Source organism: Athene cunicularia, assembly GCF_003259725.1.
Source record: "Athene cunicularia isolate RWA chromosome 3 unlocalized genomic scaffold, athCun1 chr3_part1, whole genome shotgun sequence".
Lineage (NCBI taxonomy): Eukaryota > Metazoa > Chordata > Aves > Strigiformes > Strigidae > Athene > Athene cunicularia.
In genome coordinates this window covers 19,430,866-19,458,417 of record NW_020799097.1, presented here as the reverse complement: position 1 = coordinate 19,458,417, position 27,552 = coordinate 19,430,866, and the positions used below count along the sequence as shown (strand labels likewise).

The following is a 27,552-nucleotide window of genomic DNA, read 5'->3' as shown; positions in this document are numbered from 1 at the left end:
TCCCTGGGAGCCCGCGGCTGAGGGGCGGGCGGCGGCCGAGGACGGAAGCGCTGCCGCTCCGCAGCGTGTGCGGCTGTCGCAGGGCGCTGCGCCGCCGGCCCCGGGCTCCGCAGCCTGCACCGGTGGCAGCTGTAAACGCGTTCTTTCCTTTTCTTAAATGGGGACCGAGCTAGATTCTGCGAGCAGAAAAGCAAACATCGTTTTGTCTGTGTTTAGGGGGAGGGGTGCCCTCTTTTATCCGAATATTTTTGCGACTTGCTGAAAGGATAAAGAGAAAACTTTCAGAATTTATTTATTCTGTGGACATATGTTAAATGAAAGATGTCAACTTGTGAAACTACTATATTTTAAAGCAAAAATTTTAGTATTTCTGTGATAATTAAGAGTTTTAGGGTGACACCAGGACATTACCTTAGTGATAAAACTAATACTTGTTTTGGTGGGGATTTTTCCCTCTTCAGCTGCCATGGAGAATAACGAAACTAAAGATAAGGATGCGAAGAGCACCTCCGATGAAGATGATAGTGGAGACATAGTTCAGCAGAAAACTCGTGAGGAAATTCTCTTCCATGAGGAAACCATTGATCTTGGTGGAGATGAATTTGAGTCTGAAGGGAATGAAACTGTATCAGAAGATTCAAATAACTTTGTAGATAAACTTAATGAACAAATGATGGAGAGTGTAATTATTTCTGATTCTCCAAACAACAGTGAAGATGACACAGGTGAACTTGGTTGTCTCCAGGAGATTGTAGAGCAGATGGAAGCTAAAGATAATCAAAAAACACAAGATGAAATGGATAAAGAAGAGTTTTTAAGTAATGGAAGTGAAACTGAACACGAAGAAACCCCCAAAGATGTTTCTGAGATTGGAACAGATGATCAGGAAGAATCAATTCAGGAAGCAGTGAAGGAGGAACCAAAGTTGGGAAACAATGTTCAGGTTGAAACAAAGCCTAATAATACTGATGAAAGCAAACCTGAGGACGAGACATTGTCACCTAGTACCAGCAAATCATCTTCTGAGGCTGAGCCTATTCCTGTTTGTACCATCTTCAGCCAAGCAAACAATGTTAATACCCAACCACAGTTGTTCCTACCTGATGGTTTTGAGCCTCAGATGGTAAAATCTCCCAGTTTTAGTAGTATAATTGAGACTCCAGTGAAGTCAAATCCACAGGTGGTTCAACCAAGTCCGAGTCTAAGCAAGTTCTTTGGCGATACTGTTAACACTAATACTTTAGCTTCTGATTTTTTTGATTCATTTACCACATCCAATTTTATTTCTGTTAGTAATCCAAATGCAAGCTCTTCAGTTCCAGAACAAATGTCTTCTCTTTCTAATGGTGGAGATAGTTCTTGTGCTTCACCTAACCCTGCTTTCTCTGTGCGAAATGGGAGACCTGAAACAGGTGGTCCTCCATCATCTGTAGAAATAACTCAGTCCCCCCAGCCGTTCTCACAAATCCAAGCTGTTTTTGCTGGGAGTGATGACCCATTTGCCACAGCCTTAAATATGAGTGAACTAGATAGAAGAAATGATGCTTGGCTTCCTAGTGAGGAAACCAGAAATGTTCTCATTTCGGTTGCCACACAACAGTACAGCACGGTGTTTATAGATAAAGAGAATCTCACCATGCCTGGATTAAAATTTGATAATATCCAGGTAAGAATCTATTATTGTATCTTAGTGTATGACTATTTTAGAAATATTATGTAAGAGCTATCCAATTATCTATGTATCATAGTGCTTCATATTGTTGCTGATTGTCACCTTATGTGTATTACTTCAATCCTTAGAAAATTTAATGTTGCTGCCTACTTATACATGAAGGGGCTAAAACCACATTTGATTTATTCATAGTGAAATTTGTTGGGTCTGTTGAAAGCCCGTGTTGACAGCTTCCATAGAATACTAAACTGGTTGTATTTTTAAGTAGTTTGTTTCTGGTCCTCATAGTTTGTAAGATAATACATTTGGAATATATACAAAATTAATATGCTGTACTACAAAGTCTGAAAGCAGACAGCTTTCATTGCTTCTGGAATTCATTGTTGCAAGCAAGTGGGAAGTAACATTTTTCATTGATGTTCACAGTGCTCTCAATAATGTTAACACTGACTGAAATTACATCATTTGTATCTTCCTTAAGCACTGGAAAGATAGGACTTCCAAGAAAGATTGAGAGCTAGAGCAAGCTACTGGGAATGGGTAATCCCAAAATTAAAGGGAAATCTCCATATGAGATCATGGAGGAAAAAAACATAGTGAAAAATCATTTCTTTGTCTTCTGTCAAAGTTCCCAATTGGTGAGAAGGCATAAAAAGTTTTTTCAGAATTTGAGAATTTCACTGGGCTCTGTTCAGTATTTCTCATGGGGCAATTTTATCCTGGCTGCACAGGGCAAGGCTAACTATTGTAATGGATTGTTTTTTGACACAGGCTAGTCCTACTTTTTTGTATCTGTGTCTCTGGATAATAGAATTGTCTAGAGATACGGTGTTGACGGTTTGGCTGCTTTAATCCTTAATTGTAGCATAACAAAGATTATCAGTCAATAGTCAAATACAAGCAGAGAGCAGTCTCCAATAACTTCCCAATCTGCAGGAACTGTCAGAAAAGCTTCTATAGTGAATCAGGTCCAGATCTGTAGCTGAACTATCTGACAAATCTCATAGAATGTTTTGGGTTGGAAGGGACCTTAAAGATCATCTGGTTCCAACTTCCTGCTATGGGCAGGGACACCTTCCACCAGACCAGGTTGCTCAATGCCCCATCTCACCTGGCCTTGGGAGGGGGCAGCTACAGCTTCTCTGGGCAACCCGTTCCAGTCTCACCACCCTCAGTAAAGAGTTTTTCTTTTAATATAATCTAATCTTAGGTTTCTGTCACAAGCAACAAATGATACCAGTTTTAGACATATGTCATGCTCCTACTACTTCTTGGGTTAGATTTATCTTAAAACACTTATTTGTCTTCACAGAGCCCAATAATTGGTGTGAAAGAAAGCACTGTAATAGGAAGCTCCTATTCTCCACTCCTTCCCAAAAGAATGGAAGGGTCCTTCCCACTTTCCCGAAAAAATCTCTTAGACCTTGAGAAGTAATTCAAGAGTGTGTAGTATTTCTCCTCTGACAGCTAATGGGATGGATGGAGGGAATGATCACTTCTGCTGGTCCCAGGGGTAAGGGCCTCCTTATTGCAGGCCTCCTTTTTCACAAATAGTTTTCTCTCACCTTCCTCAGTCCAGTCAAGGATTAAAGGCTTGTTTGTGCTGATGATTCCATGAATCTGGGCACATGCATATATGCAGATCTACCATTTAGTACATAATTGAAAATGAGATGTTACACCAGTGTCCATTGTGATGTATTTCCACAGTAAGAACTGATTTAAAATCATTAGTGGAATTAAAGAGTATTCCTGATGCTTTCTGCATTGATTATAATTTCTAAGCAGTCACACAGGCATGTCAGTGGGGACAAGTTTTGAAGTGCTTTATGTTTATACAAGTTTCCTCACTTCCAGTTACTGCTTTTCAGTGTCCTGAGTGCATGCCCTGACTGACCTGACATCCCCTAGTTTGCTATCATTGTTCCATGCACTTCTAGTACTGCAAATTGTGTATTTACCTGAAATTATAATTTTAGAGTACTTGAAATGTCAACTGAAACATTGTGGGAGGCATATTTTTAACTTTAAATCAGCTTCCTACAATGGTCATTAAAGCTTTGGTATGAATAGCTTGCTAATGCTAAATGTTAATGCAAGATGTTAAACCAGGCTGTGTGCAGTTGACAGAGTTTAGTTGAAAAAGCGTTTACAGTGAACTGTAAGTGCTTCAGTGAACGACTGAAATTTTGTATGATGTATTGAAGAGCTCAGTACTGTTTTTTTTCCTCTGCTCACTCAGAAAGTGTATCCTAGAGTCATAGAATACCAGGCTAGAAGGGACCTCAAGGATCATATGGTCCAAACTTTCTTGGCAAAAGCGCAGTCTAGACAGGATGTCCTAGTACTCTGTCCAGCTGAATCTTAAAAATGTTCAATACTGGGACACCCACCACTTGCCTGGGGAGATTATTCCAATGGCTGATTGTTCTCATTGGGAAACATTTTTCTCGTGTCCAGTCAGAATCTCCCCAGGAGTAACTTTTACCCATTACCCTTTATCTTTTCCATGTGACTCCTTGTAAAAAGGGAGTCTCCATCTTTATTGTACCCACCCTTTAAATACTGGAACATGGTGGTAAGGTCTCCCCTAAGCCTTCTCTTCTGTAGGCTGAACAAACCCAGTTCTCTCAGCCTTTCTTAACACAGCAGGCTTCTTAGTCCTTTGATCATCTTTGTGGCTCTCCTTTGGACCCTCTCCAGCTTGTCCACATTTTTTTCTATGGCAGGGACCAAACCTGAACACAGTTATTATTACAAGTGTGTTGTTTTAAAAGCTCATCAAGAAAAAGATAAAATGTTCTTGATTTTAGCTGCATGATACTTTTTGCTGATCATTCAAGAAACATTTTTTTAAACTATCTTGGACTGAATATGGTACAGATTATTTGTACCTGTGCTCTCCAAGTGTGGGAACAAGTTGGAGTACTGCTTTATATGTTCTTTCCATTATGCCTTTCTTCATCAGTTACTGTCTGCTGTCATTATGCCCTTTGTTTCATTACATTCATTTTTAATGTTTCCTTCTCCAAAATGTTCTGGGGGGGATTAAAAATTCTTTAGTATTTATGTCATTTTGCACATTCTGTCTCTTCTTAATCTTCGGACTCTTCCATCTGAATGTGAAAATCTTGTTTATTCATAGGGTAAGTGACAGTGTTTACAGGTAAAAATTTTCTATGTAGTGAAACAATAATTTGCAGTCTCATTCCTCAGACAGAAAACACAAAGACAGAAAACACAAACGTATTTCCCATCACTGTCTGTGGGCAAACATTTAACCTCAATTATCTTTCTTATAGCTAAGCTTTACGGTGTTTTATGCAGCTCACCTCTTTTTTTAGGCAAAAGGCTCTGTGGCTTTCTTCCTGCTTTCTGTGCTAACAGCTTGCTACCTCAGTTCTTCAAGTGAATGTTTTCATGTTCCTTTAGAGGGATTTTTGTAAATATTCCTTTGTATGCTTACATTTTTGCATAGTCACTTTCTGCTTTACCTTCTTAAATATTGAACATTTGTTCTAGTTACCACAAATCTGAAAAGATACAATGGAATTAAAACAAATTGCAGGGAGAGGAGGGATAGTAAGGAGTGCAGAGGTTATCTCTTGTGAGGTGTATCTAAAAGGAAGAGAACCGTTTGGTTTACAAGAGAAATAATGATCTAAAATTCATAAAAGAATCAAGTTAAGGAGAGGATTATGATTTGCTGAGGTTTTTTTATAGCAAAGGAGCTGTTGAATAATAAGCATAACAAAAGGCGTTACTGTTCTGCAGCCCATGTAACTGTTTTTTTTAAGTTGTAGATTTAACTGCCCTTGGATGTACTTTTGTTCAGAAAAACAGACTAAAAATGAGCATAGGTGGACCATAAAGTTCTGGTTGCTTTAAACTGGGAAAGACCACTATGAGCATATCCTGTTTCTTACACTATTTTCATGAACATCTGCTGTTCACTGACAGGATGGTGAATGAGACAGATCTCTACTCTGGCTGAATGTGGATTATAAATTGCTTTCTGTTTAAAAAACAAAAGATAAGTATTGTATATTGCTGATAATTTTCCTCATTTTCAGATGTTTGCTTTTCTAGAGTAAAAACATAAGACTAGCAAAAATCTTACAGAAATAATTTCTGTTACCTGCTTTTGTCACATGGTGACTTCTGACACCATGGGGGATTCCCTTGTATACAGTAATGGATACAGGCCAGGCAAGACTAGGACACTCCCCCCCGCACCCTGTCCTAGGCTGTATTGTCAGACATGGTACCTGAAGAGTGTGCAGGCAGTAGAAGCACAGTTTTCAACATCTGGCAATGCATGGTCCACAGTTTTTCAGTAGGTGCTTGATATTAAGCTTGAAGTTCTTGGTTGCCTGTTGAAAATCTCTAGTACACAGAACCACAAGGATGTCAGCCAACAAATGGGAAGGCACAGAAATTGATAGCTGAACAAAGATTAGAAGGGGAAACTGAGACACAGAGGTGCCATATACAGTTATTCTGTTTATTGCTAGCAAAGCTGGAAATAGAACCTGGATTTGAACATTCTTCTTAGCTGTTCCATGTTGTGAAATGTAGAATTAATCTTGTCTAACTTCAGAAAACTCTTTCTGCTTCTCAAGGAGTCTCAAGTCTTCAAATCACTGATCTCAGATAACCCAATTTCCTCTGACTGATTTCTGCGGTTAATTCTTTGAAATTAGGAATACTTGTTGCAGGGTTGCTGTTTACCTGGTTTTATGATCTCTCAAAGTTGATCTTCTGTGCGTACTTAAGGCTAGCTGATTATGTGCACATTTAGCTTTGATTGTAGATTGCACCTTTCAACAATAATACTCATGAAAACCTGTAAAACTTACTATGTTTTGTAAGATTTTTGAGAAGCATTTTGTAAGTTCTTTGACGAATAATATAGGAGAAGCAGATAAGCCTGAATGTTTCTATGCTAACTGAAACCTAAACATTGGAAAAAAGAACATAGAAAATAATGTAGAGTCAATCTGGAAGTTTTCATTAAAATGGTGTAGATATCTATGAATTTGTATTAATTTCACACAAAAAGTACTGGAAAATAAGTATTTCTCAAGGGGAGAAACTATGTTGCTTAGCTTTAATTCAACATTTTATTCTCCTAAAATAATGTTTAAAAGTATCCTGTTATGTTTCTTCTTTTTCTGTTCCATGAACACCAAGGGAGATGCAGTAAAAGACTTAATGCTTCGTTTCTTGGGGGAGCAAGCTGCAGTGAAGAGACAAGTTTTAAACGCCAACTCTGTAGAACAGTCATTTGTAGGCTTGAAACAGCTAATTGTAAGTAATGATCTTTGTACTTTGATATATTTTAAATACCATGCTTCCCTCAAGATATTTGGGAGCTACTGACCACGAGGAGAAATTAAAAAAAAAAATAAAATTCTATATATCAGTCTATTCATGATCCTGCAAATGTACTAGCCAAAGTACAGTGGTTTTTCATGGGAATGACACTGGGGTTTAAATATTTGGTTTTAAATTAACTAGTTAACTTTTTTATATGCAAAAGTTAGAAAAAAGGTAATTTTAAGTTACTGTGAATTTTATCAGCTGGTAAATTTTATGTCATGTAAATGGTCGCAAAACATTTTAATTGTGCTTTTGCTTAACTGTGTATGTATTTTTTATGTTTTTACCTTAGTGTTTTACAGAAGGTTAGACATACCAGTTGTTGTAAATGGTAAGCAAAGCTGATGTGATAATTTCCAATGCTTTAATTTTTTATTTCAGTGCAGGAAAACTAAACTAAATTACTTCCAATGAAAGCTTACTTTTCTCTAAGTTAAAATCCTTTCCTTGATGTAAATATTTTGGATCTGGGAATAGTTGCATCTAGCCACTTTGTGAACCTTGCCTTGTTCTTTAAACCATTGTATTCCTGTATGAAACTCATTACTGTTACGTGACTAAGACTTACTTAATCTGTTGAAATATCAAAATATTTTAGGTTTATTTTATTTATGAAAAAAATAGATGAAAAATTACCAAGGAAAAGCACTGAAGAATTATAAGCATTAGGACAGTCTATATTTAGTATTTACCATCTTTTAATTTAATTTTGTTACATTACATGTAAAGCTCCAGAAGAAACTTTTGTCATGCTAGGAAAACTCTAGGTGGTCTACACAAGCATTGTTAAAGGAATTCAGAGGTAATTTTGGAAACTAAACCTGAAAGAACAGATTGTAATCTCCATCCTGGAAACAGATAGTTTTTTATTTGTCTCAATACTTTGCTTAACTTGGGAGTTTGGAGGGGAAAAAGAAGTCAGAAGTCTTGTCCCCATCAGTGTCTAAGTAGGAAAAGCCTTTTTCTGCACTTCCTTTCCCTCTTGCAGAAGAGAAGTTTTGGTGTATGGGAATTTTTTTTTCTATTTGGTCTGGTAGCTGTGTCCATGCTAAATGGTCTTCTGTGTTGCAGACCATCTTGTACCTTAAATACAGTGATGCTACTGACAACGTTTTAGCTTTGAGTGTGTTCTTAAGCTCCAGAAGAGCAGTGTTAAGGCTTTTGGGATCAAGGCAGAGAACATAGGAGGCAATCTGCAGCTGTCAGACTTTTTGCTACCTATAGCAGGTTTTTTTTTAAACTTGCCTTATTAAAAGGGTTTTTTTTGATAAAATTGCAGTCATTCAGCTAGAAGTTGGGATGTTCTTCAGCTTTCAAGACTTCCAGTTATTATCTGTTAGTTGTTCTTGAGCATGCAATGTAACTATTTCTCAGATTTATTTGCAGAACTCTGTTTCTTTTTATGTAAAGAATTCATTGGGGTTTTTTTTCCTTGCTTTTTTTCTTGAAATTCTTAATATCGAAATTTTTTTTCTGATTGGCAACAGTCTTAGAGGTAAAAGCTATTTCAGACTTAGAAACATTAAAATCCCATGCTAGATTATTTATTAAAAAGATGTATGTTTTTTACGTACACAGTAGCCCAGAATGACATATAAGTGCTCTGTTACCAGCCACCAGTTTGACTTTCTTTATGAGTGGATTCCTGACCAAATCAGTTCATATATATTGAATGAATATATTTTTTCATGTAAATACCACTTACGGGGAATATTTTCATTAACATCTGGATAAAAACTGGTGAAAGTTAGGAATATTGCTGTGCAGTTTCCATAAAGTTAAGATTTTTTTCCTTAGCTGTTTGTTTGGTATCAATATGAACTATACAGGAACATGCAAATTAATGAGGTGGTTTCAGTCACCCATTTCAGTCCCTTGTAGCAATGGACAGAAGAGAAATGCATAGAATTAAGATAGACTTTGGCTTAAGACTGATACCTGTTATTTAGGTGTTTATATGTGAGCTGATGTCTGAACTCTTAGGTCAAAACAGATCTAACCAGTACAGTTACTGATCACATCTAATTTTAGATGTGTAAATCTGGGATCCCATCTGAAAAGTTCAAGAACTATCACATGTTGTAGGAAAACACCAGTGGCAGCTGAAACCAAAAGTGAATGTTAAGTCCTGTTATGACGAAATTTATTAGGTTAAAATTCTTAGATCATCTTGGGTGAACTCTCTTGTTATGAGAAAAAAAACAAAAGAAAAAAATACAGAAGCAGTATCCAAAGCCTGACAGCTCCAGAGGAAAATTCTTAATCTGTATCTGGTTACTGTTTCAATCCTGTACAGATGGGAAGAGCATGCTAAATGGCTCATCAGTATCCCAAATCATCATACCACAGGTCTTCAGCTGCAACTCTGGAGCACCTCTACTCTACTGTACAGTTGCTTTTGTTAGCTTATTTGACTGTTTTAACAAATACAGATACATTGCTACTACTTTTGAAAGCTGTTCCAGAACTTAATTCCTTTGGTGGTTAATCAAAGGAATTCTAATCAATCCTCTCTCAAAATCTTTTTTCCTAATCAAAGATAAAGTTGTTTCCAATTTAAGTGTTTTGATCTCGTGTTACTTTTTAAGTCATTTTCTCAATATTTGCTTCCTCTCCCCTGCTACATTGTATGGGTAGACAGCAGGGACATTTTGGCTTCTCAGATTTTCTTTCTGAAGGCAAAAATAACTCTTCTCTAGTCATCTCATCATGGATATCTTCATAATCATCCTCGGATCTCTTCTCAGAATCACTTCATATTGAATCTAACATCTTTTTATTATAACTCTTCAGAACTCAGCATGTTATATTGTAAGTTACATGGCTTTCCATGTTAATGATTGTGTTTTACCTCTTCTGTTACTCTGATATTATAAATCATCTGATCCCTTTTTAATGCCGTGGTCCTTACATATATTGACAATATGATTACATCTACAAATGCAGATACCAGCTCTGTTCACCAGTGTCACAAAATAATATGTTAAATTGGATTGATTCCAGTGTACACCCTTAAGTAGTAATTTCTCACCTTCCTTACAGAAGTTCCAGTAAAAAACATTTACTTGTACAAGTTAAAAAATAGTTCCATGGTTAAGATGAAGTTAGTGCTCACAGCAAAGAATGTTGGAGACTGAAGTCCTTTTTGGGGGATCATAGTGCAAACAGTCTGCAGAAGTTTCCTCAGGTACTATTAATTGTCAGAAAACAAATGTTATCAAGAAGGTAGTAAGCTGAACTTCTAAAGGTGCACCTTTTCTGAGGAGACCACCAACAGCAGCATCATTTCTAAGACTAATAGTTGTTCAGCAGGAGCTGAACTTGTTAAACTCAACTATCAAAATTGTTTGTTCAGCATGAAGTCGGTCTCTCGTTGATTTGAGTGAGATTTGTACCAGTAACTCAAAGATGAATAAATGGTTTATTGAACGACTGTAGTTTCACATTTTCAATTTCTGCTATGGAATGGGTAACAGTGGATTGGAAATGCTTTACTTGTAGGATAATGGTGCACAGGTTGTGCAGTTGCTAGTTCTACAACTTTGAGGCTTTTAAGAGAGATAGGAGTGCTGGAGTGGTCTAGCAAAGTAATTCCATAAATGTGTTTATCATTGAGGTGATAATTTTAAATAGTTACACATCTGTAGAGGATAAGTGTTTATATTTTTCAACTGAAAACAGAAAATCAGAGTTTTCAGTTTCTGAAAAAAATTATTAATCTGGTATAGGAATATTTATTTACCTCTAAAGCAAATAAATGTAAGCAAGAGCTTATCTTCAAAGTTGCTTTGTTGTTTTACAACAGGAAATAAAAATTATACATACAAGGTTGAAGCTGCAATTATGTTAGCTCCTGTTATTCCACATTTTAGATTGTTTACTCTCATTTGAACAAAGAGCACAGTATTTCTCGCTAGAGACCTTTCTGATATTTTGAGTTGTAAGTTGTTTGTAGCGATAGGAAAATTATGTCTTCGATAGTTGTCATACTTAAAAGAAGACTACTGTGTCTTGTCACTGTGAAAATGCAATGTTTACTCTAAGTATGCAATCATTTCTTCAAGCTACTAGACCAGGAAAGGGTTACTAACTACATTTTCTTAACTGATGTGGAAGTGCTCTACCAATGTAATTTACAGGGGAGAAGAATGTCATAGCTAGTGGAGGAGGACATTTTAATCACTTTAATGGTGTTACATGTAGAGTTAATGACTCCCTTTGTGTCTTTTTTTTTTGAAAAAATCATATACTGTTACTTTTGCACGTGATCAATGTTGTGCTCTTACATATATTTTCAAATATAAAAAACTTGGATACAGTAGTATAGCATACATATTCACTTTAATAAGTTAGAAATTATCCTTAAAAATACCAAGGGGTATTTTTATTTCTTTATTTCTAAATCAGTGAACAATCTCCAACGTTTTTGTAGCTGATTTGAGAGAAGATGTGAGACAAAAGTAACACAAACAGTAACTGGAGGCTTGTGGGAGAGGTTGCATTTCTACACTAAAAAGCATCAGTTTATTGGATAAAATTTCAGTGGCTTACCTCTGAGTCAGAATTGTTTTCCTGAGAGACTGAATAATGTTATAAATTGTCTTCATGTATCAGGTGAGTTCCCTCTCTACTGAACACGTTTTCTGTAGATGTCCAGTCTGCATGACTCTGCTTGACAGAAGAATTCCACCTGGGTATTAGCACTATTTGTTTCATCATCCGAGATTCACTGGTTTCATTCAGGGAGACAGTGTACAGTATTGTATACAAAGGAGAAATACGAACACTTCTGCAATCATATGTCTAAGATCATTGTTCAACAGTAATTTAAAAAATCAAGCAAAATTGACCTGCATGGGGAGACTTCCAAGGAATAGTTATATATATGAGACAGTGGTATTCAGCTATTCGGTAGTATTCCTTTCAGTCCAAATCTGAATACCTTCAGAAAAGAATGAAAATGCAGTCTTTCAGACATAGTGAAAACTGATAATTAAAGTTATTATGACACTTTATTAGAAAAGAAAGAAATGTAAAAAATGTTTTTTCATACAGACTGCAGTTTTGGCTTGTATTGGGACATTTTAGTCAATTGGTAGTTTTCTTCAATTCTGAATCTAAAAAATATCACATCTTCAGTGCTATTCTTGTCTTTGAACTAATAACATTCTAGTGTTATTCACTGGAATTCTTTTCTACCCTACATCCCATTCCTTCATCCCTCTTTGTAGAAAATAGGCTTATTGAAGGCATTGGGATGTAGAGAGAATCTGCTTCTTTTAACTTTGACCAAATGGACTAGAAGCATTACCAGATCTTTAGATGTGGATTTATCAGAATTTATAACTTGTATTGTTGACTCCATTTCAGATGGTTTTTAGGCTGTTTCCTTTTATTGCTTTAATAATAGGGGATCATCATAGCCTTGTCTTGGTTCTTATTTTTAAAATGGTGGAATGCAAGTCGGTAAAATGAGGAGTTGAGTGTTGATCACCTTACACTGTAGTTTTTATCTCTTAAAGCTGCAGATACTGTATTTGATTAGGTTGGAACTGCAATCAAAAGAAGCAGTAAGATAATATACTGTATTTGTTCCAAAAAAGGCATGTCAGATTTGTGTGCCAGGTGAGCTGTCATTGAAGGGGGAGAAGAGTGGGCGTGGAGGGGGGCTCTAACACACAAGTCTATCACCTCAAGCTACATAAAACTTTTCGTTCTTACCTCTACAGGGTAATAGCCTGACAGAATCCTCGTATTACTCTACTTTTTTGATTTAAACCTAGAGTCATTGTATTCAAATCTCAGACATCTTAAGACGTTCAGTGAAAGACAAAAAATTATTGGGCTGTCTGTCTATCTTAAGGAAAGATATAAACCCTTTTTATTTGAAACCCATTTTACTATGCAGTTCCCCATCTGTATGTAAATCTCCCCCAGGACCTGTTCTGATTTTGCAAAAACCAGAGAACTTCTGCAAGGAATAATGCAATTGCTTTGTCTATTGGATGACTAATCTCCTTGTCCTGGCTTTTGTGTGTGTACAACAGTCAGTACTGAAATTTTTTTTTCTTAATTTTTGGTTATGTTATATAGGGACCAAAAAAATCCCTTCACAAGTTACACATCTGGACTAGTAGTGTGTAAAAAGCACAGAAACCATAGTCTTGTTTCTTCCATTAAAAGAACAGCTCCATACTTTTTGTGGAAATAAAGATTTGCTGATGTCATGTGTGGAGAGAAGTTCTCTTCTGCCAGGCTGGTCCTGCATTAGTGAACTATTTGGCAATAATATTAGGTTGACAGTATTTCTGTAGGAGAAAATAATTATTTCATACAATTGCTGCTGGACAATCATGTCCTGATCATTACAGAATAATTATTCTTTGACATTATCCATCAGTATTTTTAACGCTATATCTGAAGCTGTAGTAGCCATATTTGCTTTAAGCCTCTACTTATGACTTACAAACAAAATTCATCCCTAGTACTTTCAGGAACAAGGGACACGGGTTGTTAGGACTGTGTGGCTGTAGACCACAGGAAATGTGAAAGTGGTTGAACTACAAGGTTCTGAGGGGTGTTTGAAATAATTGGATAAAGATTTCTGGTGGACTGGCAACTCTGGCAACTGTAAGTCTTGTACAGTTGGCCAGAGACAATAATGTGTCCTGCTAATTTCAAATTAAGTTATACTGCCAGCAGCCTTCTATTAAGCTTCCACAGTGAATTAAGCTCCATGACCAGCAGGCAGCTCTAATTTTAAAATCATAAATATCATGTTTCATTTTCCAGAAAAGACTTTTTACGGTGGTTGTCAGACTTGCTTCCCCTGGCTGTCGTGTTCTGTATAGAAAAAGTGGGTTTTGTCCATGCCTGAAATAGAATTTTTAAAATTGTAGCACCTAAGTTTGTCATTGTTCCATTATTATTTTTGTATCCTAACTCTCATTTGGGAAGAAAAGTTGAGTGGTTTTAGAGTCTGTATCCACTTCTGTTCTAAGGATAATAAGAAATTAGTGTCTGCAAAAGAGGAATAAATTTCAGGTAATCCATGTCAGTGTGTCTTTTTGTTTTTCTAAGTTGATACAGATAAATGTTGAAGGATATTATAAATGCATTATCAATTCCCACTCTTCCATAAGAGCCTAGATGTCACAGAAGCTTCTATGCTGCTCTGTAGTCTTGCTGTCAGCCAACTTTTTCATTTTCAGTGGAACTCAAATTTTTATCTGGGACTTGACAATGCAGGGCAGAGAGAGATGAGGTGGTCAGTGCATGGTGATGTCTGGAATGAGCCTTTGAACTGTGAGGCTGCAAAATGGGGGCCAGAGAGTATGAAAACTCTTCAGCTGTTACTACTAGTTTTTTTGTGTAACTGGTGCATTGACATGTTTTCTAAACTCTAACCATTGGAGAGAATTTAATATAATACCAATTCAAGGTCAGTACCTGAACTTTGCAAGCACCAGTATAGATACATTCTACTTCTTTACATTTCATCAGACAACATGAGTTTTCTATTTCATTTATTATTTTTTGTATGTATTTAAGAAACTATTTTTTAAAAATCACTTTCAAAAACAAGATGCATATGTTTTATAATAACCTGCTGGATACATGTCTCTGGAAAAATTTCTATATGAGAGAAAAGTATGATAGCTTAAAACCTGTGAAGCGTTAGTCTGTGTTTTAAGTTTTTGCTGGTGTTAGCTATTTACATGGCTGCATTAGCATATACAAGGCAGAAACATTAATAGAATGACAGTGTGACAAGATGGTTTGACTTGTCTAATTAGTAATGATTTGGTTTATTAATAAATATTTAATAATATTTTGAAGTTAGACATGTAGTGGAAATTCAGGTGTTTATATTTTATGGGTGAAACAATTGTTACTGTTCAATCATTTTATGCATGGTATTGTTTCTTGTCCTTTGTTCTTTATTGATAGGAATTCTGTGTCCTGGGCAATGTTAGGAAAGTCTATTTTCATTAAATGAACAGCACTAGGGGTTATAATCTGAAATACTGAAGTCAGTGAGGTAGGGAGTAGGCATTAAGTACTTTGTAACAGTAGAGTAACTTGGGTGTAATTACTGAAATGTGGTTGGCATTTTTATCCTTTTGAGGACAAACCAAAATTGTGACTATTTATTCAAGTATATTAGCAAACATGATACAGCTTTAAGTTTAGAATCCCATATGGTGTTGTATATTATTTTGTTTTAGCGTTCTGATAGTATTAATGCTTGATTTCACTTCTTGCCTAATTAGATGTGCAGCTTTGACAAATGACATACTGCTTCTCACTGGCCAGCTTTCCTGACCTTGTCATTATTACTGATGGGTACATGTAGCTGCTTCAGGCAAAATAAGCAGTTGTGCATTTTAGGGACTTTATGATTTTGCTACTTACTCTTTTCTTCTTCCCAGAGCAGTAAAAACTGGAGGGCAGCAGTTGACTTCTGTGGGCGGCTCCTCACTGCACATGGTCAAGGCTATAAAAAAAGTGGGCTACCAACTAACCATACAACAGATTCTTTACAGGTATGTTTAAAGATACACCCTTGTTTTCCAACAGTATTCACTGGGATTTTTTATAACATGATCAAACAACTTTTGCTAATTGTTACAAAAAAACTGAGCTTATTAAAGCATTGTAGCAAGTCACTTTTTATGTTTGATTACAAGTAGTTCTTCATTTAAAACAATTTTTTTTTTTAAAGTAAAATTATTTCTTGATTGTATGCTTTTGAAGGTAATCACTAGTAAAAAGGAATGTGTTTTGCTATCTTGGAAGACTCATTGTGCTAAAGTTCATGGACAATATCTAGATTTTGAACTTTATAGTAGATTTCGAATGTTAGAAGTATGTTTCATAATAGTAAGAAAATAAGAACCCAAATTAATAAAGGTTTGTGAAACATAACAAATGTTTGACTGAACAAAATGTGACCAGATGACAGCACGTGCTTCTGGCTCTAGTAACTATAAAGCTCATAGAATCTCACAAAAATCAACAGATTTTAAGAATTGCATAAAATTGGAAAAATAATTAAAAATCATTTGATAATTCTTACATGTTAGCTCAATTTCAACAGAGATGTTCTAATTTTGCAGTAGGCTAGTTTTTAAACTTCATCTTCAAAATCCTGATACCTTTACAAACGGTTAAAACATCAGTCCTCCATGTTTTGTTTTAATGATCTTATAAAAAGTATTCTGCAAAACTGCATATAAACATACATCCTGATTCTTATCAGTAAGTAACACAGAAATTCTTTATCAGAAAAACTTAGAAAGTTGAAATTGTATTTGGATGTGGCTTGTGATTGAAGCTAATAACAGACTTTGTTTTTTCCTTCTTTTATACGTATTAATTTTTAGCTGTGGTTTGTGAGACTAGCACTGCTGGTAAAATTGAATCTATTCCAAAATGCAGAAATGGAATTTGAACCATTTGGAAATTTAGACCAGCCTGATCTTTATTATGAATATTATCCTCATGTATACCCTGGACGAAAAGGTAAGATACTTAATTTGTAAAATGCTTTTTATTTTTACCAGTCATTATAAAATAATGGATTCAGGGGTTTTTTAATTCTAAAGCATTGTTGAGCTTTGGCTTATTTTAAATTTTTTTTTCCTCCCAGAATAATATGATTAACTACTAGGTTAAAGTATTGTTTGGTTTTTGGAGGTAGGAATAAGGAGTAATCATAAGGGGTAAAACTATTCCATCACAATATACTTAGGCAGTGTATTTCATGATAACTGATACAGCATTGATTTGAAAGAGTATTGTATTTCTATGTTAGAAACAATCAAGTAGTTTAGTTCTAGGATATTGAAATTAAAAACCCCACAAACCTTAATAGTACATTTTATCCAGAAACAAGCTGCAAAAGGTGATGAGAGAGTTTGTAGAAGCAGAACCTATAAGCTTTAAGTTCATTGCGATACTGTCAATATACTCTTTAACACACGTGTCTGAGCATACATCCTAATGCAGGTGATATTTTGTTAGGTTTCCTGGTTTCTAGGATCTTTGGGGAAAAAAAAAAAAAACACACACAGTTAATTTGATAGTTTTCCTTAATTAAAAAATGGTTAAATGTAATATTATTTGCCTAGTAATTGAATCTATATAAAAATTAATACTTTACTATGTATCCCATTGTTGAAGGGGCAAAAAAGCCACCACCAGCCTCAATTCTTTGTAAGTGGTTTATCGAGTTATAAATGCACTGTTTCACACAGCTCCCAATAGCCCACAGGTTAACCAAATAGTTCCACTATCCAGGGTTAGTTCCACTATCCAGGGTATTCTAGTTCTCCGAGAGTCTGGAGTTGACAAATTGCTGGTTTTAAGAGCAATTTCACTCCTATTCAAGCTATTCTGAATTTTTTTTTTCTAAATCTGTTATTTAGAAATAAATAACACTCTGATGCAAATACACTGTTCTTTGGCTTTCGTATTTGAACCACAATGTATAATAAAATGCTTGTAAGTAACAGTTGTAATAGGCAGTTCCACTGTCTGAAAAAAAATATAGTCCATTTTACATAAGACGCTCGTGGTCTCAATGGGATAACCTAGAAAGATACTGAGACTTTGAGGTTGCTGAGGAAGGGAAGTTGGTGTCAAGAAAGTTCAGGATCTTTTGCAGAAGACTGATTCATCTGTTTAGTGATGAAAAGGATCAGTTGTAGCCCAGCAAGGCCAATATGGACTGCCTAGAACAAGTCCCTCTGACCTTACTCATCATCTTTCAGGCCATCACAGGCCAAAATATCCTGATTTGCCTTGAATACATTCAATCCACTGAGAAGGGACTGTATTACTTTTAAAACTGAGAGAGGTTTTGGTCATCAGGTTGGGCAGCTCTTTGGATCTGGTTATATTTTGGCAGCTTTGCACATGATGCAGTGCTGCACAGAAGTAGTCTTCCCCAGGCCATATGTATGTTTCCACATCTTTTTCAGGATTAAAAATAAGTTATTTTGCCTAAGAAAAGAATCCTTGCAGGTCATGTCAATATTTGAAGCATTTCATTCCTTGTGCCACAGAGCACACAGGTAGCAACAGTTCTGGACAGCCTGGCCAGCTGTTTCACACACCTGTCTTTGTGTGACTGAACTTTGGATCCAAACTGTCTTTGCAGCAACTACTTAACCACTACAGCTATTTCATAGAAGTTATGAGGGTATCTATGATAAAAAGGTGAGCATAAGAATTCTATTTCATTATTATATACCTCAGTTAATTTTTAACAGTTGAACATACCAACTGGAAACATCATCTGTAAGGAAAATAACATCAAGGTTGGATGGATCTGACCTGTTGGTTGTAGATATCTCCTATAAATACAATGTGATTAAGATTTAGGAACAGCTATCAAACCTTCCTTACATAGTTCTGAGGAGAGAACAAGCAGTTGTTTGCAAGGATGTAGGAGAGAACAAGCGGTTGTCTTCTGGCTAGCATTAAACTATGCAGTGTTGGATTATGGATAAAGAAATTTAGTATACACGCATCATTAACCAACTAATTTAAATAATGAAATAGATATAAATCATTCATATATTTTGGTTGAAATGTATTACTATGAGTCCACAATCCACTGCTGTTTGGTAATTTTGCATATCATTTTGTGGTGTAACAAGCATAAAAGGAAGAGTTTTGTTTCAACATTTTAATTTTGATTCATGGTATATAAATGGAGTAACCACTTTAAAATCAATTTAAGAAATGAGGGTATAGATATAAATAATGTACACATTAATTGTAATACATATAATATTTTGCATAATTTCTTTGTATTCAAAATATTCATTATAAGAAAGGTAGTGAGTTAGAAAGTCTTCTGTGTCTTCTATGCTTGAAGTAAGGAAAGTTTATACACCTAAGCTTCTTACAGCATTGAGGATAGTCCCTCATCCATTAATCTCTGAGAAATATACCTCAAAGAATTTAAATTGCAAGTAAATGTATGAGGAGTGGAAGATGTTTTTTTCTTAATTAACATGGCCAACAGAGTCCTCTTAATTTTCCTCTGAAGGAGGAAAAAGTCTCTTTCCCTTTTGGCTACATTCCTAATCTCTGTGTCATCCTAAATTTTTCTATGGCATTTGCAGCCATGCTGTTGTCTTCATTGTGGCTGTAAGATCTAATCTGTCTGAAATCTTCCTTTCCTGATTTCTGCCATCTCTTTCGTCAGTCGTCTGTACTGCCTGTAGGTGAGCACCATCTGGGATGTGGACTCTGCTGGAATCCTTGCATCACCCAGTGAATTAGTTCAGTCACTCTTTGATATTCCTGTTTGATAGGAGGCAGAGAGCAAACCATTTTCATTTTCTAGAAAAATCTTAAAGTTATACAGTGATAGATGTATTTCCTCTAAATTCATCTGCAGAGAGAAGACGAAAAGTCCAATTTTATATATTTTTTTTCTTTTTTGTGATAGGTAGGTACTTAGGTCAGGAACACTGTTCCAGATTACTTCTGGCACATCTCCATTGTGCTCTGTGGGGTATATAAGGCTGAATTTTTGTCATTGTTCTTATGAGTAATGGATTTCAGGTTTGGGTTTTTTTTTATTTTGTCTTTATATTTACACAGTCTTACCTACTTCTGTTGATGTAATTTGTTTCTGTTCTTCATTATACTTCATAAACTCTCTCGTATGATAGATTGCCTAACCTGAGATATCCTTTCCATTGGTAATGCCTGTGTATTTCTGAAAGAGTGAGAGCCAACAATTAAAATGGAACATTTAAAATGCTATTTCATTCTTTTATGAGATAATTTGGTCTTGTTTCTGGTTAATAGACCAGTAAGTTACAGAAAAGTTAATGCCACCAAAATTGGTGTTCTAAAGCTACAATAATTGAGAATAATTTATTTTGAATTACAGATAAAAAGCCCATCACTGCTCACAAGTGAAAATAGGGCTGTTACTCCCCTGATCAGACGGTTATATGTATGGGGTGGTTTGTTTTCTTTCCCCTTTTCATTCTCCTTATGATGATACAGCATCATCTGTATTGCTCTAACATGAAATCACCTTCTGTTGTCTGGTGGAAAGTGTCTAAATAAGGAACATATTGTTAAATATTTTGTTTTATGTGCTCTAGAAACTGATTTCATACTGTATACCTTCCAATGAACTCTGTTACTAATCCTAGCACAAGTACTTTCCGAAGTGTGGCTGTGTTGCGACCATAGGTATATACTAATGTGTGCTGCAGTAAGCTGATGCTTTCAGATGGATAGAGACAGTTTATATGTAATATACTTTTTTTTTTTTTTAAATTTATCTCAAAGTAGTGTGGATCCAGACATCACAACTATTATTTTAGCATATTTCACTAGGTCTATGTTACTTTTATGACTTTACTAATATCTACTGTAGTTAGAAGTTTTAGCTGAAATACTTGAAAAAATTGATACAAAAAAATAGTTGACTGTGTGAGATTTCATTTTTTATGTGTCTTTATTGACCCGGTCAGTGCTCTTCATTTGTTTCTTTTATTCAGTTTTGAAATTCAGATCCCCCTCAAGGAATCCTATCATATGTGGTTTAGAACTGTCATTCAAACCAATCCTGTAAACAAGTTTTTGGTGCTGATGTCTAAGGTGAAATGTAATAAACTATTATTAAATTTAATAAACTTCTAAAATAGCAAAATACCTAATAGGAAAATTGGTTTATGTCTGTTGACGCACAGACACTATGTTTACTGTGGAAACACCCATCCAGAATTTTTCTCTAATACCTGCAGAAAGCATTTTACAAACATCTTGACTGTATGTAGTGCAGAGGACTGTGCACAGCTTCAAGGTCTACCTACTTTCTGAAGCTTGGTACTGCTTCTGAATGTTAGCCTATGCCATAAGGAAGGACAGACATGGATTGGGGAAATTCTCATAGATGCTTTCACAGTAAACGTAGCAATGACTCTACAGTGACATTTGGCCACTTTGAGTTTACTGTCTTCCTTTCTTCTCTCCTACTTGTCTATGCTAATAAGAGGCAGTCTTGCTGAAGCTTCCTCTCCTGGTTTTCTCAGCATGGTTTTGGATGATACTATAAATTAAATGCCCTTTGTTTTTTCATCCTCATCAATTTATGATTAGTGGGAGAACTGTAGCAGAATGGAAAGTGGTATGGGGAGAAAAGAAAAATAATTGTGGTGGGTGGGGAGCCGAAAGGGAGTAATCCAGGTAAAAACAGAGATAAGAGAAGAAATTAACAGACTGAAGAAATTGTAGCATATATAGTGCTCCTATCTGTTAATAAGCTTTGCAGAAAAACAATTAAAAAAGGACTCCAGTCGTTGTTATACATGGTATTGGTTTTCTCATATGTTACCACAAATACTGCTGTGCCTGAACTTACACTCCCATGTCAGACTTCTTCAGTCTTGGCAGTTGCTCAGAAGCGTTTTTCATTCAAGCTCACGCTGACAGTAAAAAACATAGTAAAGCCTCTAGAGGAACTGGTTTGCCAATTATTTTATTTATAGTATTGCGTACATCTCTATTGTCTCTTTAAATTCACTATCTGTTCTGTTGCTTTAGAGCTACCTTCTACCTGTGAAATCAACTAATACAACTTGAGTAAATACCATTCATATGTTGTGGTTCCAGTTGGCTATTCAGAGTAGTCAGAGTTGCAAATACATTTTTTTCTGAAATAATATAGGTACTTTAGTCAATAAATTTATGTATAATTTTATGGGGGTAGAGTGCTTGCTAAAATATTTAATTGTGCTTTCTTTCCCAAGACTTTGTAGTCTCAGTGTAGACAGTACTGGATTTACGCTACGTCTTAAACATGAGCAAGTAACTTATTTATAGATTCTGCCTTATTACAGTTATCAGCAGGTAAGATTTATGGTGATATCTTTGTGGTAGGGCACTTGTTGCAGGTTTTTCTGCATTCTTTCTCATGTTTTCCTTGCTGCAGTGCAAATAACTCTAGATTACTGAGAAAGTATTTTTGAAACCTTTGAAAACCAGACCTTAATTCCAAATATCCATGTTCCTGGGTCATGTGCAATTAAGTTGTGATGTATATGGAAACATGCAATTCCAAATAAAATTTTCTAAACATTGTCTTTCAGTGGCTACAAACATTTAGGCTGCTATCTTTTCCAGTCTCTCTGGAATGAAAGTAATAAACAAAAGCTTGGAAACTAGTCTGTTGAATCTGGATTTTTACATGTACTTTTAACTGGCAGTGAGACTAGGGTTACTACATCATCACTTAAAAATCTCCGTATAAATTATACTGTTGTGGTATTTATGATACAGCAAATACGCTGATGAAGTAATGTGTAAAAGTCTGTGAGTGTGTGCATATAAAGGCAAGGATATACTTCTGTGAGTATATATGTATGTATAAAGCAGAGTATCTTTCTGAAACCGGATTTTCTATATTTCTCTTCTACCCAGTGAAGGAAGGATTTGTTTCTTTGGTTTGGGTTTTTTTTTTCACTGTCATAAGATCCCACTTTATACTTTCAGTAAATGATAATTTGCCCTACTGCTGCTTTTTGGTATTTAAGATTTGTTGAATAAGCTGTAGAAGGCAGATCAGAAAGCATTTCTAGATCTTGCGGCAAGAAAATATGAAGATAAAATGGCTAGCCATTGGAATCTTTTTCTGCTCTAAAAGGGCTGTGAATGAGAGATGCAGTTTGAATTGACTGACATGAGGTGATGTTTATGTTATGACAGTTATGAAAATGTGCAGCTGTTCATAAAGAAATAGAAATTGAAATCTGTGGTCTTAGATAATTCTACCTGATTTTAGTATTTGTTCCATCTGTTCCCATGCTTTTGGAGTATCCATTTTCCTTTCAGCAGACCTTTTTTCACTTTTTAGTTTTGCTTTTTGTATGCTGATTTTATATATATTTATATATTTTTATATTTATATATTTATATATTTATGTGAATGAGATTAATTCATGCCAAAGTGACAATCTAAAATCATACTGTTTGAAAAAAATTCACCATATTTGTTATAACTAAGAATTGTCTTAAAAGTAAACCATTTTTCCATTCTGAATTTTTATAGATAAAACTGTTATGAAACCCCTAAAGAGGAGTAACAGAGGTCAACTTACTGTAAAACATCAAGCTAGAATAAGACTCACTTAACTTAGAAATAAAATTTCAATATGTAGCAGTAATTGTAGTGTATTGTCTTTTGTTGACATCGTGTAAGCTTAGTTGACATAGTGTTTCTGTGTAAGAGGGCATTACTTCTTTAGAAATCTGAAGCATGAAGTAGAGAGCAAAATCCATTCTCCTCTGCTCTTAAGTAAACATTTTAATTACAGGATAAGCTGCTTGTTTAAAATATTTCCTTGACATGTTGCCTCGTTAAATTCAGTACTGAGCGAAATATAATGGAGATCATGGGTTTGATTCCAAATAGTTTCGCAAATGGCAGCACGTGCCAAAATCCAGTATTTATATAAAATTCTCTTATCCCTAGTGGGATAATTATATAGGCCCACTTGTATAGGAGCCTATTATAAAGAAATATGTGTTATGCTGTGTACCTTGAAAATGTGGCCTAACAGTAAGCAAACCTTTCAGACAATATAATGTCATTCTTAACCTAACAAGCATATGTATTTCTGTTACAGCTTCATGTTAATGTAGTCAGTCTTACTTTCCTATTTTGTTTTTCCCCAAGGTAACAGTGTTTACTGAGGCAAGTATAGCTTTTTTTTCTCTGCTGTTAATCTACTTTTTAATTAAATTTTTTACTCTGGATTGTACAATCTGTCTTTCCGACCTTCATAACACTATCATTATTGATCTACTAGAGTCATCAACAGATGTCATTTACTTCTTCCCAGTTATTTCTCTTTAACCTAGACAATGTAAAATGAAAATTTACAGTGTTCTTTGAAATCTCAGACAAGCCTTTTTTAGGTCTCAACTTTTCATTTGTGGCCATCTTCATATTAAAATGTCAAGGAATACTTATCAGAGGGCTAAACTCCTGATTTGTGTGCAGGTGTTTTTTCTGTCATCAGTTTTTTACAACAGGAATGGGTTCCTCCATGCTGCTGTTCTTTCAGCAGAAAAAGCCTGAATGATGAGCCTTTGATGCAGCATGATACAGTGATGTCATAGAACAACAAATCTATGTCCTGTTGTTTAGACAAAAATTCTTAGTGAGCTCAGAGTTAACTGTTCCAAGTCAGCACTTTCTATGATTCTCTTATATTTTGCTTTTACCTTTTTATTAGTGAACTGATATGGCTTTGATGAAGATTCACCAGAGTCATATCACAGTTTGCATCTGCCTTTCTCATATCCCATTCACCCCATGAAGCTCTGCTGGGCTGCATTTCAAACCCATTACGCTCACAATGTTCTCTTCCACCATGGTATGCACACAGGTCACCTTGCCGAGCTGTGAGAACAGCGGTACATAACCATCAACTCTGTGAAGAGATTTTTAGTAACTCACTATTACTTCTCTCGGTCTCTTACTTGACATTTTTGTTTCAGACAGGTTCAAAGATGTTTGTTCCATTTTCTTAGATAGAGAAAATTATAGATTCAGATTTTGGATGCTGGAGACAATACAGTGATAGAGAAGTTGGGGTAAAAGGGGTGTGGTGTTGTCAGTTTTGACAGAACTGTTAACCAAGAGTTAAGAGAATTAATTCAGTGAACAGATCTCTTCACATGCATTTTCTATTACTGCCGTGTATTTCTTCCTGAGAAGTGCATGTAAATTCATTGAAAGCTTTACCACATCTAAAGTAAATTTATGGTCATTTTTTTAAACCACAAAATCAGTTTACTAATGTAGGAACTGAATTAGGTATGTCATCCATACTTCAAATCATTTAAATAAGAATTAGCTTCCTTGGAAACAGTAACTTATCTAGGAAAATGTATTTAACCAAAAATCTCAGAGTTTCTTTTTATAAACAGAGTATTTAAGGAATATGTTTGGATGAGTGGCTTGAATAAGTGCTGCAGGTTTTCTATGAGCAATTTGCTCATCTGATTTGACTTAAAGTTACAAACTACTGTTTACATGGAGTGGTAAGACAGGCTTACTAGTAGTAAAAGCTCTTTTTTTTTTTTTTTTCCTCTTCTGTTTTTCCCAGTTACCACACTTTGGTAGACCACACATACAATTTTGTGCTTTCTTCAAAAAATCCAAAACTTCTGCTATTCAGAAGGATTACAGGGAAACTGAGGAAGAGGCAGAAATGGTTGGTGTTTCTGAGATTTTAAATAAAGTTAGCCTGTTTAATAAACACTAAGTAACATAAGTTCACTGGATGCTTACAGTAAAATTTCTTGCAGGATTCTAGTTATGTCATGAGTTTCAAAAAGAGAATAAACAGATACTAGAGTTTTAGATCCTGCTGTGTGAAATAGTAATATAAATTGTGGTTTGAAAAGTCATTACACTGACTACCCTTACACTGTGGGCTGGCTTCCTTCAGGTTTTGTTTGAGAGATCGGTCATCACACTTGATGTACCCACTGAGGATCACACCAGAATGCTTTTTTGTCATGTGCTATGAAGAAGATATTAAGTGGTTGGGAAATAATACATTAATAAAGTACATTTCAAAGTAATATAGTTCTGAATGCCTGTTACAACTGAGTCTTAGTTGTGATAGGAAATAAATCAGATTCTTGCGGAGTCTAAGTTGGCCTGGAGTTGCATTCATCATTCCAACATCCTCTGACACCACATTGGTAATGGGTTATTTCTTCCCCTCGCATGGATCATAATAGTGTGGCTTCATTCAGCAATATATAAGATCAATATTTTACAAAATATGCAATCCCAAAAAGCGTTTTACAAAACATTATATAAATTTTATAAAAATGGATAACGTAAGACGTTTAATCTGTGCTCCATTAAATACCCATCTTTCTGTACATTGAGCTGTTCTGTTACAAATTCAGATTTTCTGTATATTTATTGAGTTGACCTTTTGCTGCATTTTACAAGAGAATTTAATGATACAAGCTTTTTCAGAGTTGAAAGTTCTAGAACACAGTCATTAACCAAAAATATTGCTAAAACTTTAGATTTCTTTTAGTTTATATCTCAGGTTTTCCAAAGCTTTGCTGATGAACAAAACTTTTCCTTTTTTATCCTTTGCCTCACAAATCCTGCTGAGTGCAGCAATAGGTGTATAGTTCGTGTACTATCAGTAAATTAAAACTACTTTCTTCAGAAGAACAGTACCAAAATAGCTGGTTTTGGGTACTGCTTTTTTTGGGCAGGATTACTGTTGGATGGTGGAATTAGAACTTGGTCGCCAGAGGGCTAGTAGACATGGAGCCAGCCACAGGTCATGTTTGCTTCCATAGGTTTGCAGTGCAGGTTCTCAGGTTTATAACATGTCTACAAAGCAATTTTTCTGTGGTGTACTGGCACAGAATTTATCTGAAATTATTTTTGCCTTCCTTTTTCATTGTTTTTCACCCCCCTCACTCTGACTGTGTGTCTTCACTTGTGTCCGTACTAATCCGGATACATACGTAAACTATTTCACGTATTTTGCTACTGGTTGAATAACCTTTTACGCTTCTCTTAATAGAATTTCAAAGGCAGTTTTGTTTTCTTAATCTCTATTCCACATATGGTGAGGCATAAAACTCATGTGTACATCCGTTTCAGGAACACAGCAGTCATGGAAGCCATGGGGAATAGTTAGCATTGGCAAAAAAGAATTTATGTAGATGGAAGTAGCTTGCTCTGAAGGTCATAATTAGTGAGTTTTGTGATTAAAATTTTGTCAACCTTTAAAAATAAAGTCTAGAGGCAGTGTCTCATTGTATATAGCATTTACCTCTTTGACATACAAGCCCGTTAAAAACAGGTGCAAAAGTCTTTCTGAAAAGCTCCTGAGTCCTGTTTTTGAGGAAAGATGAGGCAAGAGGTGACTTGAGAGGGAAGTCCCCTTAGAATATGTCTAAAATAAGCAAAAGTATTATATTAAAATATTAGAACTATAGCATGGTATTTTGCAGGTCCTATTTCCCCATTATTCTAGCTCTGATTTGTTTTTAATAGTATCATTTAGTTTATGTTCAGTATTACTGTTTGTGTGTCAGGAACTGCAGTTATCTGAAAGCAAGATGTTGAATCCACTAGGATTCCCTAAAGCTCCTGAAACTGCCCTTGATGCTCATAAACTTAGCGGATTGGATCTTTGGTAAATATAATAATAATAATAAAGTAAACTATTGTGAAAAAGGATAAAATTCTTTTTCTCCCCAAATGCTGCTTAAAATTATTTCCCTATTCTTTGATGTTTTCAATAAACAAGAAAATACACAAAATACACCATCTTTACAAAGAATCAGTTTCACAGTATGGAGTCGTTTTGTAACTCTGTGGAAAAGCTAACATTAATGAAATAAAACTCGGACTAGAAGTCATCTTTAGAACAATGAGATGGTCTTGGCTCAGCATAATGGACTCA

At 35.4% G+C, this 27,552-nt stretch overlaps 1 protein-coding gene across 2 annotated transcripts in view; it reads left to right on the top strand.

The window, feature by feature from the left end:
* Positions 1-435: 435 nt before the first annotated feature.
* Positions 436-27,552, top strand: part of TRAPPC12 (trafficking protein particle complex 12) — a 54,222-nt gene continuing 27,105 nt past the window's right edge. For both annotated transcript variants that reach the window (XM_026844829.1, XM_026844827.1), the window contains exons 1-4: positions 436-1,666; positions 6,866-6,982; positions 15,487-15,600; positions 16,441-16,579. In XM_026844829.1, the coding sequence (XP_026700630.1) occupies positions 467-1,666; positions 6,866-6,982; positions 15,487-15,600; positions 16,441-16,579 (1,570 nt within the window). In that variant the 5' untranslated portion in view covers positions 436-466. The remainder of the gene's footprint in view (positions 1,667-6,865; positions 6,983-15,486; positions 15,601-16,440; positions 16,580-27,552) is intronic.